Source organism: Tenebrio molitor, chromosome 7 (assembly GCF_963966145.1).
Source record: "Tenebrio molitor chromosome 7, icTenMoli1.1, whole genome shotgun sequence".
In the NCBI taxonomy this organism is placed as follows: Eukaryota; Metazoa; Arthropoda; class Insecta; order Coleoptera; family Tenebrionidae; genus Tenebrio; species Tenebrio molitor.
In genome coordinates, this window is record NC_091052.1 from 9,790,114 (window position 1) to 9,806,677 (window position 16,564).

General features: G+C 37.2%; 1 protein-coding gene across 5 annotated transcripts in view; it reads right to left on the bottom strand.

Moving 5' to 3' along the window:
• Positions 1 to 7,882: 7,882 nt before the first annotated feature.
• Positions 7,883 to 16,564, bottom strand: part of dpr7 (defective proboscis extension response 7) — a 164,174-nt gene continuing 155,492 nt past the window's right edge. For 4 of the 5 annotated variants that reach the window (XM_069053428.1, XM_069053424.1, XM_069053429.1 and 1 more), the window contains 3 exons: positions 15,573 to 15,617; positions 11,858 to 12,157; positions 7,883 to 8,765 (listed from right to left, as the gene is read on the bottom strand). In XM_069053428.1, the coding sequence (XP_068909529.1) occupies positions 8,665 to 8,765; positions 11,858 to 12,157; positions 15,573 to 15,617 (446 nt within the window). In that variant the 3' untranslated portion in view covers positions 7,883 to 8,664. The remainder of the gene's footprint in view (positions 8,766 to 11,857; positions 12,158 to 15,572; positions 15,618 to 16,564) is intronic. The other variant, XM_069053425.1, reaches the window with a different exon arrangement.

Below are 16,564 nucleotides of genomic sequence, written 5' to 3' on the forward strand. Positions count from 1 at the left end.
TTTGGATTGTTTTATTACCCTACTTCCTTTTTCAACAAGATTTCATAAAATCTTAAATTAGAACAGCGAAATTCTTCCATTTTTAAAAAACAAATACATGGTTTTAAACAAACCGTAGTTCTCGGTGAAGCCATAATTTACATTAAGATTATTATTTTGTTCTCTTCGTAAGTAGAGCAACGTGAAAATCAATAAATCCTCTTAAAGCACCAGGAAGAACACTTACATAGCTTAAATTTCTAGTACCCTTAATAAACAATGGAGTATTGATTGGCTAAAGTATGTATTCGTTAAAAAGAGAAAGTTTTTGTCAACAGAATTTACGTAAATCTGATTTGAAAATTTCATCGTGAGGTACTCGTTTTATGCTATGGTTAGTTCGGTGAAAAGCTCTTACTTACATCGTTGACAAAGGAAAACTTTTTTAATGCAATTAATCAAGATCAAAAGAACCCAAGAGTACTTTTTTTAAGTCCAATTATCTCCACATAAAATAAGAGATGAGTAAACGAAGTCAGAATAAAATAAATTCAGAAAAAAAATAGAAACAATTTCAGGAGGAAAATAATAAAAATGTCTGTTGTTACCTACTTTTTTGATATTCGTCGTTATTTAATATTTGGATTGCTTTGTAATATTTTTTGTTATCTTTCAATTCACGTTCTTTTAAGTTACAAAATTATGTCTGCTCTCTAGGTAGGTATCGGGTGTTCATTTAAATTTATCCTGAAAGCTGGCGTTGAAGAATCGATTGTGAACGCACTACTTGTCAGTCTGCAGAGTGAAAACCTTCGTGAAAACGCTAACAACGAAAAAAGTGAGGTTAGATTTGAACAGCTGATCCGTGATCTGTAATCCGTGGTACGTTCACAATCGACTCTTCAACGGCTACTTTGAGGATACATTTCAGTGAACACCCGATACTATATTCATTAATGATTCTCTTCCACAACAAAAATGAATCTAAGAAAAGAATCGTCATTTAGCCTTTGGCTTTTCATTTCTTTTATATTCGGCTCACATTTTCTTGTATTTTAGTCCCTTACATTTTCTTGCTTTTAAAAATTACCACTTTCAAATCTCGTGAATATTCCCTTTTTTCATTTTATTTAATTTAGAATTAAAAGAAAAACATTTATTTGTTTTGTTTACAATCTTTTCATTTTTTACTCACTCTATAACTTATTAATCTTTCCTTATTGCCTATTATTTCCTTAACTTTTTATGCATCTTTTTTCACTTGTTTAAAGAAATTGAAATGTATTTCCATTTATTTTGTTTCAACCTTTTAAACTTGTTCATTTTCCTTCTTTTTGTGAGCAACCTCCTTGACAATAACTGCCAAAAAAAAAAAAATCTAGTATAGAGCTCCAGAATGAAGACAAATGAAAAAATGTGTCTACTTTTTAGTCTTCATTTTCTTTACATTTCCATTATTATTCATTCATTCATTATTTTCGTCGTATTCTCCTTTTGTCTTTCAATCGAAATCACAACTGCGGAAGAATGAATACAGTCAGAGAAAATAAGGAATGATATCTATTTTACTTTAATCCTTTCATTTTATTTTGTATAGTTTTTTTTTAATATTCTGTTTTCACTCAGTGCTTTCTTTCTATTTGCTCCCTCCTTTTCTTATTTTTGAAACTCTTTTTTTTTTAACAAATATTATTTCTTTTTTCTTATTCATTCTTTTCACTTATTTCATTTATTTTGTTTCCATCACCAAAGCTTGCTGATGTTCCTTCTAACACTTCATCTTTTTTATGAGAAGTTTAAATTCCAATAACTGAATTAAGAAACAAGTGTGTACTTACTTACCTCTTTACTCTTTTATTTTGTCTTTCATTACTACATTTTTCCAATGTACTTACTTCTTTGTCTTTAACGCTGTACGTTTGGTTTAATTTTCTGTCGCACTTTTTTATGTTCTACTTCTATTTTAGTTCTTTTTTTAAATAATTCCCTCATTTCCGCACATAAATAAGGCGAGTGAAGTGTGAATATCATTGATTTTGGAGCGTTTCGGCAACATCAGCGATAATACATAATAGTTATTTCTGATTTAATTTTATGTTGCAATAAAATCTAAAAAATCATTGGTCGAACAATTCGGAGAATTAATTCCAACAAATCAAGTTTCACCGCACAACCCCGGGTTAAAAAAAATGTGTACTCCTATTCCTAACGGTGCATAGTTAAACTTTAATTATGTTGCGGCACGTGCTGCTGCTGTTACACCTGGGGATATGGAGTTTGTAGCTCCAGATTCCAACCGGTGATGTTCTATCTCCCGGTAGCGATAACACAACTGCAGACTCTCCATTTACCGAATCGATAACAGTGCATCCATAAATTGGCCGGCAAAAATTGTTGCCAAACTTGGCACATCCACCATGTCCTGAGCTTCGATTAAGTAAATTATCCCAACCCCAAAAACTTGAGGCCGGCCCGGTGAGCAAGGGCCGAGCTCCCCAAGGATATTGATCATCTCATTAATAGACGTAAATAAATGAGGGAATAAAGAGCAAAGTTTAGACGCAGCTGAAAAATTCGACGAGACTTTTTACGACCCCTATTAATGAGGGTTAACCAACATGTGATAATTTCGTCGAATGGGACAAGTTTGCGGGGGTGATTACGGAATGGTATAGTGCGTGTGTGAAGTTGTATTACAGCTTGTATGAGCTATGGTGTGTAAGAGTCCAGTAATTAAGTTTAGGGTACCCATCTTGTAAGTTAGTGTTATTGTTAATTAAAGACAACCAGGGTTAAGTGAACAGACTATTAATATCAACTCGATGGATGCATATTGTTCTTTATTACTCGCCACCACGCTTATCCTTCCATCGTAAATCTGTTAAATCGCCACAAAAAATATTGTACTCGGACCTGAACAAGTAATTACAAGGTCAAAATCGATACACTCACTAGCAACACTCGTTAAAAGTAGAATTTCCTTTCAAAAGAACCTCTCATAATAACTTAACTTTATTTATCGTCGAGGAACTATAAGGAGATTAATTTGTATATCTTTTACGGCCCACCACAATGAGAGAGCATTTGTATCTCGTCCCCAGCAATAACACTAAAAGATTTTCTTTTGAAAACGCTTTTGTTTTGCTTCCGTTTTGTAAACCTTTTTATTTAGGCGCTTCTTTTTGGTCAATTTACGGTCTTTATAATCTACGAGATTTTTTATTCGGCTTAATTTAACTCAAAAGAAAATACTCCCCAACAATCCTTAAAGCGCGATCCGAATTATTGCTTTTGCTAACCAGTCCATTTCACACTCTAATTCATTACACAAATTCTCTTGTCCTCGACCACCCGACGGACTGGATTTACCCGAAGGGTATTTATCTTACGCAACGATTGTGCCGCTTAATTTATTTAGAAAATAAACATATACGCCATGGCAACAAAATAGTTATTATGCTAGATGTCTACGCACTACTACTTTTTTACAAGTTTGATGTTCACATGCTCGAGGGCAGCGGGCGCTGTAATCCCACGCCTAAAAAAGTGCCGTATACACCACTTGCATACATTAAACAATAATAAAGCAATGAAACAGCAAATTTTGAATTACCCAACGTTTATTTTCCGCTGTCGAGTAATTGCACCGTTACTGGACTTGGTCGCTCGCCGCAACTTCTTCACACTCGTGAGAAATTGGCACTTTTCCGCACTAATTACACAATATACTATTTTCTACGATCAATACTAAAAAATACATTTTTTATGCTCTACATGACAATATAAATCATAGAAGCATCAGCACGTAGAAATTACTGTTGGCAAAAATTTTCCTCTCATATTTTCGCACACGTGCTGAAACGATTATTTCTCATTTGTGTGATTGCTGCAAGGGACGCACATCTGTGAGAAATTGATACTTTTTCACACTTAATACACAATATACTATTTCTTGCTTGATTTTTTTTTAAATGTACATATTTACTTTAACGCACGGTACTGTAAATAAATAATGGAAGTTTTTTTTTATCTGAAATACATGAGACAAACAGACAGATAGGTATATCGCACAGTCGAGGCATTTTTTGCTTTCTTCATTTTTGTATTCTTTTTTTGTTATTTACTTGACAGCACGCCGTAATTACCTCTCTGATGTGCGTGGGATAAGTAGGATATATCGCACAGTCGCGATATAGTACTTTATTTCATTATAAAAATGTTGGTTTTATTTTTTTAATGGTGGTGTAAAAAATTTAGACTACAATTTTAAACTGCGATAATTGGTCGGTCGGGTAAAAACCACCCTTAAATCCAGTCCAAGTGACATAGTATACCGAAACTGGTTGCAATAAATTAAGCCGAATGCGCGCTCTAAAATGGTAAAACGGGGCCGCAATGCCTCGCAAGACACTTAAATTTTGTATTAGTGTAGAGCGTGAGCATTAACTAAGTTCCTGGTTAAAATTTGAAACCGAATTTATTTATTTGACGGCTTAAATGCGCAATTTTCTCCCAGAAGAATAAATGAGACTATTTCGCTAGTTTGGAACGGGCGTTATTTGCACCTGAAGCTATTTAGAATGAGCTTTATAGTAGGATTTCAACGGCGTCGCTGCACTTCTGCACTTTAACCGCTTCATCAATTTAATTTCAAAGTGAATCAGTTGACAAAATGGTCGCGAACGAAAAATCCTTGTTTAATGTCGTGATTGGGTCTGCACTGATGACACCGAAACTTTCCATTGTGGCTGCGAACAAGAGACCTTCTTTGAATGAATGCTATCCGTTTCCGCAGTGACAGATTCAATCTCCGCAACATCACATGCAAAACAATGAAATACTGATTGGAAGCTTCCTCTCTTCGTTCTTTATTTTCCCCGTTCGTAATCTTACAAAATAATGAATACTTACTTGGATATTCCCACAAGTTGATGTCTCTTTCATGCTGAAAGCTGGGGTTTGGCAAACTATTGTTGTGCCACGAAATAAGACACAACTGGAGATATATTGAGACAGGAATGAGCTACAGACTTGATATTTGTGAGCCATAGTGTTCCGGTTTTACACAAAAATAATCTCAGATAGACGTTTCTAGTCCCCGAGTATTGATTCGTTGAGCTTGTTCAATTTTAATTCGTTCGGTTTCGTTGCTATTTGTGCTTAATCAATTATTACGAGGCTACAATGTTCGTCCCATTAAGTCTATTAGTTTCACATTAATAAAATCATCGAGCGCTGTAACACTCGTAAACTCTATTAACAACGACACAATCGATGGTACAGTCTTATTAATGGAGTTATTTGTTGGACTATCAAAAACAACATTTACGTACCTGCGATAAGAAAGCTTATCAGAGTGGAAGCTCCTCGTTTTTCAAATTGCTTGAAGACGTATCAGTTCCCTTTGACAACTCTCGAATTTTCCAAAGATCAAAGGTCTTCTCGCGTACATTGCTGTTTATTCGGTCGGGAATAAAACCTGCCAGATGTGAGAAAAACGTCTAATTGTTTTCGTTTTTGAGTCACCTGTTGAGGTGAAGCCGTGGCCGAGACGTCAACCGGGGGCGCAAAAGCGTCTTTTTAGATAAAAGATCGCGATAATCCATCAAGTCGGAAAAATGGCGAATTTCCATGTTGTTTCCGCGTGATCCGTCGAAAACAAGTTGACGCTTTTCCTTGGTGCTTTGGTGTGTGTATCTTTTTTACGTCGATGTTTATGCGCCGGCCTTTTCAATGGATTGTAATGTGGAAACACATTTTTATTTTTTCCAACTTGGTCCTTTATCCCGTGCCATCCATCTTTAAAAAAGCGAAAACACGGATACATGATCCGTCAAAGTGAAACTCCAAATTTGAATACACCAAATTCGCTGAATAATTTCCTTTTCAGACCGCAAAAAGACGACCCGAGCTTTTATATCAAAAACAATGGTGCTTAGTATTAAAAGGCAACTTTTATCTTTCAATTACTCTGTTAAATTCGGGTTCTTTTGGTGGTGACGTCGCCGCGAAGTGTCACTTCACAATGAACTTTATTAGGGGAAGCTCTCGACAACAGCGACTAATCAGATTAATTGTTACCGACGGAATTAATATTAAATATGAATTGCGACCGGCGAGATTTGTTCATAATTCGGAGTACGCCGTTTTGATCTCGCTCTCAGTTGCCATTGTTGTTTGCTGATGTTGCATGATGCATCGGAACTAATTGCCCCCGAATTTACTAAAATTTAAAGAGTCTAATTGGCTGGAAATAAATTCGATAACAATGGAGCAGGACGGGATTCGGCGTTAACGCGAAAATGTAGCGAAAGTAAATGCTCTTTCTTTTCGCATGCACCATTACGTCATATTAGAACGTTTTATCGACTAACAACCTCAATCAAAATCCATTGTTGATGCCACCTTTCAAATCGAACTGAACGTACAAGAAGCCACCAGGAACTGTTCCAAACACAACCACCTTTCATAACCGCAGCTCGTAATCATTCGTTATGGAATGTTGCCACGAAATGTTTTCTCCCGCCTTGCAGCCATTGACGACCGAGCTGACATCACTTCTTGGAAACTTCACTCAATCACGAACATCGACGCCGTTCTGTTTTTCCCAAACTCTCAAAATTTAGACGTCTTTTCTTGGATGTCGTCGCGTCATATTAAACTACATAGGCAACCCTCAATACAACACGATGCAAGCATATGCTGACTTATACCTACGAAAGATAATTGAAGCCTGAAATCTTTTTCAGAAGAGAGAAGTTTACACTTCTCTTTTCCATTGACTGTTACGGTTAGTTCGTCGCGATTAGTCCCGCCCACTACACCTGCCATGGTCTCAGAGGAGCGGAAATTGAATCACGCTCTGGCTAGATACGCGTCGGCAATAGTGCAATGTGTCATGATAATTTAAAAAAAGTTGTCCTCGCTGTGTCAATTTACGTGATATGTGACAGTCGTAATTAGTTTATTGCATGGTCCCCGTGGGGCAAGTTGCGTTGTTGGCAAATAGAAATCAATGTGGAAACATCGTCGATTTTAAATAAATTATTAGCTGGCACCTTTTTGTTAAGAGTAAATCTATGCAATATTGCATAATGACACATTATACACGGAGGTTTGCGTGCTGATAACGTGGCACGAAACATTGTAACGCACGATATTCTCGAAATGTATGTTTGTGGCAGTTTTCTAAATGGATGTTTTGGTGGATGCATCGATTCGCGATAGTATAATAGGGGCATAGTCTAGGCGAATAAACAAGCAATATTAGCTGATTTCATCAAACGGCGGAAAATCGTTCGATTCCACCTTTTAAACGTGACTTCCCTCTATCACGGAAAAAATGTTCGTTCTTTTGTCGAGAGTCTTTCGCTTGTTCTATTCCTTTATTTGTAAGAAAATTTTAATTTCATGCTTTGGCGGGGAAATGAAATTGTTTAATAAAAAATTTGCCAAGTTCTCTCTCAGTCGTTTTTTCACGTTACGCACCGGAGTTCGTGTCGTGGAAAGATTTACGCCCGGAAAATATGTAGATAACGTGAAAGTTTCGACGGGAAACTTGCTAACAATAATTACAACTAAAACTGGAAAGGTTTAAATTTTGAATGAGAATGAATCATAAGCGGTGTGAGATGACAATGGCGTTCTCCATTTTCATCTTTTCAAGAAAGGCTTCGTTTTTGTCAAAGCTCTACGCTCCGATACATGCAAAGCTTTTATCTTTTACAATTCCGAGAGGGACCTTTCCGGTTGCCGCAACTACAACTACAACATGATTTTATCGTAAGCTTGTTCCTGAAAACGCAATTCCATCATATGGATGCTACATACGTAGTGGGTGAAACGGTCGGTGCAGAATGATCCGGGCTTTGTTAACAATCAAATAAAGGGGAAAAGCATCAAACGAACTATTTTGTGTTTTATTGTTGTATGTACAAGATGATAATTACAAGTTGAGATTTTTCTTAATTACACTGTAGAACGATTTTATAAAAATATGAATAAAATGTTAGAATAGTTAACAATTTTTTTTGAAGTAATATTGCCAAGATTTGATTTTGAAAGTTACGAATGCGAGCCGCATTATTACATTTCAACCAAGTTTGTCGTTGCATAAATCAGAAACTACACAGTTGTTGTAAGCGAAATGTATTCTGGTTGGACAGATTTTAAAATTTCACGTGAAACAGTCTGACTCGGCATAAATTCTTCAAAACAAAACTTTACAGTCGAACGTAGAGCGGTATTGAAAGTTTCACATCGAGGGTGGTGGGGACAGTCGAGGAGCAAAGACAAACCGTGGGTGACCCAACACAATTCAATAAAAGTTTCATAATTATAACAATAAATCTACATAATATCAACATGTAATAATAATTGTTACAATGAATAATGCTAGAATTATCTAGAGTGCTTGTAGTCTATTAAATATCAAATGAATCACACTATATACAAAAAATGGACGTTCATCGAGTCCTTGTCACACTCACAACCTTTATCGAGACATTTTATGTCCAGTTTAGCACCAGAAATAAAACAGATAACCGTCTGCGGTCCATCGATTTGGATAATATATCACCACCTGAGTTCACTATAATATTGTTCCAGTTTATTTACACCGAGTAGTATAGCACTAGTTCGTTACATGAGCGTATCGTTGATTGATATTTATTAAGGACATCGTAATCATCTTACTGCGGTGACCACCAGCAGAGAGAGTGTCGCCAAAAGCGCCATCTGACGTGGGACACCCGCCCGACTCGTCTGCATCGCCGCCGGGTGCTCCCCTAGAACAAATTACCCTCATTTATTACTCCGATAATAAATAAATTATGTTGAATGGACAAGCGAGATGAGGACGCGGACCTCCATTGCTCTTTTATTGAGTGTTTTACTGACCTCAGATTCGGCGTGAACACATTTTAGTTGCGAAGGCGAGCTATTTATTGACCCAATTGCCAGCTTTAACCCGCACAATGACTTACAATTTTTCCACAAACGCCCATTCGAACACCTCGACGAACGTTTCCGGCCGATTCAATTCTCCACATCGGGACCCACCCGTTACTGACCTCTCTTATACATTCTCTAATCGCGTCGACACCGCCGATTATTCAACAAGTCTACGATGAAATTAAAACCAATCGGATTTGATATCATCATCATCCCTCAAGCTTTCGCCCGGGTTCAAAAATCTACTTCTCGTAGGTTGCGGATGACATTCTCGCCGACCCTATCGGTGAATCTCACGGGCCTCTTCTTCCAACCACCTGGAACACCTTAATACCGTTGCCGTATTAAGGTCCACGGGGTTGTTAAATTTCTAATCGAAATTCCAGCCCCCGTCATTCCAATAATCCGGGCTCGCTTTGGCCATTTAGTTGCTGATAATTTTGACGTCATCGTCCTCCGGAGAGTTTCAAAAATATTCAGTCGCTAAAAGCCTCCAGAATATTTAGAACGGTTCTAAGAAAAAAAAAAAAACAAGCAAAAAACCAAATCCTCTTTCAGCTTTCCTTTGACAGCTTTGGTTGACGTAAAAATTTTAATACAATCGATCGAGATTTTACTTTTGAAGGGATGTTCTAATTTGAACGAATAAATTTATTTCTAATAGGATTTTCTTAAAGAATAGACTTTCGAAAGAATGTGTCTAAAATCTTCATCGGAAATGATGAAAATTTACAGCGGTTTGAAAAAAATATTCCTTTGAAAATAATAGATACGAAAAAACTTCCAAAATATTTTTTTAAATGGCTGCCATATCTCAAGATCTACGGCACCGATTGATTTCAAATTTGGGGTGTACCTTCAATACCGAGTGGATCAAAAAGAAAACACGTCAAGAGTGCTAGAATCTCATCTTTTGTTTTATCGAAACGTTTGTCTTAGTTTGGTCATACGCATAATTATATCGTGCGTTCAAATGAAATCCTGGGCTGAGTAGGCGTTGGAAAAATTAAAGCGTTTAGAACAGTGTAAAATTTGAATTTCCCACCGTTTGACAAGAATCACATTTGTTTATGTTTAATCTGGACATAATTGAACATGTTTGTTTTCAGCAAAGGGTGCCCTTAGATATTTGCTTCCACAATTGGAATCATTAAGTTATTCTATTCTTGATGTAAAACATTGCAAAGAAAGAAAAAAAGAAAGATTTTTTGGCTCCAAATTTTAGGTTAGCTGTCAACACGCTCCAATTAATCTACGCTTTAAAAAAGTACAACAATTGACGGTTTCCAACGCCTTCCCAGGATTTCAGTTGAACGCGAGATACTTGCTATGCACAGTCGTTTTATTAGTTGCCTATCTCTCGAAAAATCTATTATTTATCAATTAATTACTTTATCTTCAATGGTAAATCCCCTTTTTCTGTGATTTTGCCGAAAGCGAAAAGTTGTTTTCTAGGTTAACAAGAGCACATTTCAGCAAAAAGTCTGCTTATCAGTCACGCCGGCGTTTGACAATAAAGCTGGTAAATTACCCATTCCTAGGAATGTAAAATGTTGCTCTTCTTTATTTTATAAATTTCCTGCATTATCACATAATAATAATAAAATGCACAATTATAATTCCTCCAATGTATAAAATTCCTGAGGTATGATTTATTATAAAGTGGCGTTTGAGACCACAAATTGTCTCTGCTCATGCATTGAATTCTTATTTGCATAGAATTCCGCTACGACATGCCCGATAATTTGCAACGCCTGCTCTAATTTGTTTTCTTTTTGATCACATTGTACCCATATCGTTATCGCTGACAGCAAATAAAAATGTTCTGTTTTTTAGATCCCAGAAATTAAGCAAAAAAACTGAAAACATCAACAAACAATTTTCAAGACGCCTTCGTTTTTTGTCTTCTTGGTACCGATGCTACAGGCGTACTTATATCGATTAAGTAACATAATTCTTTTCTTTTTTAAAATTACCAGAACTACTAAAATCATGGCAACCCCTTTGGATTTTTTTTTCGCGGGGATGTACCTAATCGCTTATAACAAGCTCGATTGCAATTTTCTTTGTTTGAAAAAATGTCCGTGCTGTCTTAAAACATTAATAAATTTGTACACAAAAACCACAGCAAAATGTTTTGTGCTTCTTTTTAAATCCACAAAAACGATAAAATACCCTATCCTAGACTAGAATACTTCCTTAATTAAAACATTCATAAAGGCGTACACAAGAGAGCGATAGTAAAATTTTTATGGATTCTTTCACAAAAATGATGAAAAAAATTATGAAAAATAAAATAAAAGAATTTTTTTGTTAGTTAGCAGTCTGAGGTTTCGCATTTTACTCTTTGACTTTATGAGCAGCGAACATCTGGTTTCAATTGTAATTATCCTTGTAAGTTTTATTTTCTGCGTCGTAAATAACGTGGTTTTTATTTATTTTCCTTTATCTGCGGCGAAGCCCGCCTTTTTGTCGCATCCTCCTGGCAGTGCTCATTTGTCGCAGGACTCAAATTCCTGTTGTCCTGCGACCTTACACCCTCTTCCTTACCACTTCTCCAGTTGCTCCATCAAAAATCCGGCGTGAATTTATGTCTGGGCACCTAGACGAGCCCCCTTTCAGATTGATAAGGTCCATTCGGCGAGGACGTGTCTGTAACGGCGTCAATTTTCGGCTTAAACGCCGATAAATCCGGCGACTCGGCCGCTTCCTAACCTAATTTCTGTTTTGAAAAGGCAAATTGGAAATTCCCCGAGCCGATTAATTTCTGGATTGAAACTATCAATTCTCGCTTTGGTTACGCACATTCGACTCTTGTCCTCGCCGTGAAAAACGCTCCGGCCGCAGGATGTTCCGAAAGCTCGGCCGGTTGATTGGCTAAAGCCGCAGCTTCGAATGAAACGAACATATTACAAAGAGTGATTACCATTGAGGACGTGAACAACGGCCGATGCGGGACTAGCGTTGGACGGCATGCAAGTATAATTTCCGGAGTCAGAGAGCAGAGCTTTGGTGACCAGTAATTTGCTGGTGGTGCCGGCCTCCGTTTTCTCCGTTTCCAGACTAATTCCGCCCCTGGGCGAGTCGAAATCTACCACGGAATGGCCGTGATACCACAACACAGATGAGGGCGGCGTCGAATGGACATTCACCGAACACGTTAGCGATATCGTGCTGCCCTTCTTCACGTACACCTCCGACGGACCGGATATCGTTGCCTGGGCGTCTGCAACAACAAGAATTAATCAAACTCTTCACCTGAGTGGGCGGGACGACTCCCGAAGCTCTCCATCAACATACAATTAAGACTCCACCGACCCACTCTCCCTATCGATTTTTAACACACCTACGACTACATTCGACTCCGCTAATTAGCTCCATTATAATTTCACCAAACGTTCAGTGTACTCGATATTGTGTTGGCAGAATTGTGCGGTTTCGGCGCAGAAAGACGCCCCTCACATTATTACTATAAACGGTTCCTGCTTTTAGCACTGTATTATTAATCAAACAAAACTGCCATCGTCGATCTTTATGCTTATAAAGCTTCCTACACAAAGAATAAACTCAGCACAATCCAATAGTATGGATTTATGGCCGAAGATACGCACCGCTTGCCTCGTCATTGTGAGCTTTGACTAAATATAACTTTGTGAAAAGAATTTCAAACACCAATCGATTCCACGAGCTTTCACATCAATTAAACACAAACCCTTGACCGCACCCTATTTTTCAATCCAAAGCACTTTCTCCCCGAGATTATCTTTAACAACTCACAAACTCCCTTTAATCTAGACTTCCTAATAAAAAAATAATATTTCGCAATAAAAATGATGGATTACTTTATTTATCCCCATAAAATCTTTGCATGTTGTAGCCGACGCGCAATAAAACAGTCTCGAGATTAGACGAAAAAATAAGTTTCGGCCAATTTGTCCAATTTTCGAATCACCGATCAATATGGTGCCGCCCATGGTGGTGATGCAGTAAAGCCGACTCGTCATGATAGGTGAGTAGCGGAATAACTGATGGATTTATGCTCGTTATGCAAATGTGGAATTTACGCCGACATCAAAACGTCCTCCTCTCGTTTAAATTTTTTACAATAAACATCCCTCCCCTGTTGCAATGATTAGAGATAAAACGAGGTCGAATAAGTACGCTTTTAATCGCCAGCTATTTACCGGAGTCACTTTTACTTGGGTATTTAAGATTATTTCCGAGTCACGTTGCGCATACAAATTTTTGTCCTTTGTAACAATTTTGTCAAACATTTTCTCTGGGAAATAAAAAATTATATGGTCGGCACATAAAAGAAACGTAAACTTTTCTTTAAAAGAAATGAATAATGAAAGTTTTAAGCCGAAATTTCGCCCTGATAAAATACCAACGAATTTTTTTACAGCGAAATGTTAAATTACACGCTACATTTTTATAATTCTGTTCCACAATCTTACGGTTTTTATTGGCACTGCTGGCACTGTAAAATTTCGTATTTTGCGTATTTTTCACGAATCCGGTGCATTTTCTGGTGCACAATTAGACTGAAACGTGACTGCCCACACAGTTTTACCAAAAATTAATTAACTGGCACAAAAATATTTGTTTTGCTGAAAATATTTTATGTTAATCACTCCGTGAATATTTATTACGGGGGCACGTTTCATTAAATATTGAAAAATCCAATTTGTTCCTTTTATACGCTGAACGAAACTGATTTAACGAGGCAAAAATTTTGCAACCGAATCCTCGTTACTTTATGCAAGTTTTTTAAGTGGTGCTTGTTAAAAACTCATTACAATATTATTTTTCCCAGCACACTTCAAACATCGATCAAGTAGCTGGTCCAATCGAACCCACTAAAAGCTCGTCTTTAATAACTGAACCTCTTCATTGGTAATTCGAGTGGCGATACTGAAGTAACAATATACAGCTTCCAGGCTGTTCTGTGAAGTTGTTGCTCGTTACTCCTTACGCCCACAATCGCACAACTTTCGGTAATCAGAAGCGGTCTACGTCATCAACAGACAATTAAAACTTTTTCTTTGTTATTCCGGTTAGACCGGAACTAGTATGCAAAAACTTTAACTGCACAACAAGTAGCAATTTTTAGTTGGCAACTTTAACAACGTCCTGCTGCGAAAACTTGTTCGAGACTGTTTGCATGGGATTCACATTTCAAAAAGACTATTAAGCTACAAATTAAAGTGCACTGAATATATTTTATTTTTAAGCGGGGTAATCCTGTTTTACAAGTGACTACATATTAAATCCTTACTAACGGGAAAGAATGGAAGGATAACAACACATACATTGTTTTTTTTTTATATCCGGTTGAAGTAACTTGTTGTAAATATGTTTAAGAGTTAGGAAAGAGTTAGAAACAACAGAACAAAAATAGTTATTTACATTACAGTACGGTAGGGGTATTTTACAGGGCGAAAATTAGGTTTCACGCTCGAGGCGAAGCCGAGGGCCTGATTAGTTTGAGCGCTGTAAAATATCTACCAAACGACATTTGTATTAGACTTTTCGGCTGACCGTTTTATTTTGCACTTTTACAGATTTTTATGAAAGAAAAATAATACATGTAAATGTGTTTTTTTTTAATCTAAATTAAAGTAACGTATGAATACTTTAATTTTAAAGTAACTGTAAAAAGAGTAATTATCCGTAAATTTACCGTACTCCCCCAGAAATTTACAACATCCGTAGAGACATCGCAGCTACCTCAACCTAAATTGAAAGGTAAAGGTGTGTTTACCAGTTAGGGAAGATTAAAAAAAATCTTTTAATTAGATACATTTTGAAGATGGTAGCAATTCCGTAAATAAAGCCTTGGAGCTTTCATGTCGCTTGGTCAGTTGGGCACGCACTGATAGCGTTGAAGGTAGTAAAAGGGCTCTTCCCCTATATTTAATTCCAGTGCAGAATAAGGTATTTAGGGTTAATACCATAGAAGCATTTAGCAAATGATATTATCTCTCGGCTTCAGCTATAACAGTTAGAATGAGCTTTTGGAATTCTGTTATTACATGATTTCGTTGACTAAAAACGCTGATCTATGTGTGGCGATTTCTGCCTCGATTAGTATGAATTCCGCGTAGGAGAGCAGGTGTGTTTAAGAGCAACTTTGTAAATCGTAGCTGAAGATGACAATAAGCAGAATAAATTGTCGGAGCATTCTAAAGTAAACGGAATAATGTAAAGTTTGTATCGAATTTGGAGTTGCGTTAGTCGCGTAGTTAGTGATAAGGGGGACAGGTGGTTGTGCGGGTTTTTGTTAAGTTCGACGTATCCAATTTCTTTTTTGATTAGAAAATCAATTTGAAGCGAGCACAGTAATAATGATGAGAAAGTACTTGGTACGTAAACTTAATGCCGCGTAGTAAATCAGTCATCTAATTAGGACTCTTGTCCTTACCGAAATATAATTAATTAAACAAGAGAGTGGATCGTATTACCTTAAAAGATAATGGGTAAACAGTAATAAATTACATGCAGAAATGGCTACGTAACGGATAACGACTAAGAGAAGAGACACAAACTGAGAGAGTTTAGTTCGAGATGGATGAAAAGTGAGACCGTGTATAATAAATCATATGCGATAGTGCGATGCGTGACAGGGATGAAGAAGGTACCTTTGGAGCGAGGGTCCGGATGTGTTGCTGCAAGAGAGGACGCGTCTGGAACAAAGGAACAAAAACACTAATATGTCCTGGTTGCTTCCCACTGATTGCTATTAGTAGGCACAGCACAGCGGCATGCATGCGACAATTGTTTTGGGGGGCGGCTCATTGCAAAAAACATCGATAAGGGGGAACAGCGATAACGATACGGTTTTGCTGCCATATATTACGCCGTTCTCAAGACCTACCGACAAATTCCTAAGTAGATTAAAGCTCTTTTTGCCCCCTGATTCGCCAATTGCCGCCAGAGCGGAACGCGATCCAACACCTGAACAATTTTTTTCCCTTCCATTTCGTCCTCCGGCGCAGATAATTGCCGAGGATTTTCCTTTTCATTATTGCCTCACTACACTCAACTTCCCGATCCGAAAAGCTAATTAGCTGCCTACTGCAACTTCCCACTAATTACATCCCCTTCTGATCGTTTCATTTTTAACTCTCCCACCTAAAAACTACCCACAGCTTAATCTCCAATCAAAATAAAAATCTCCCGACCAGCTTTTCAATCGATCGCACATTTAAACTACCCCGAATTAATATTGTACTCGTGTGCAAACATTTTATATTCACCGCAATTTGCCGCTATAATCTGAATTCACCCCATCAGTTTCGTAAAAGTTACCTACACTGACAGATATTATTAATGATATTGGATTAGCAACTTTCCAGTAATTCCCAAGAGTAATTTCTTACACAAGATTATAAATTTAAATGCGTTTACATTATACGAAAAAGCGGTTTTCAATAACCGTTTGTCAGATTTATGACATCTCATGGAGATAAATTGTACTGACCCGGCGCATCCACCATTTTTGCATCCCCGATTAATTTAATTCTGCACAGTGAACTTTTTCATTTAATAAGTTTCGAGTAGTTTGATAGAAAACCAAGCACATCTGCCACGTTTCCGACGTGTTTTAAATCTCAATCTCATTTCAGGTAAA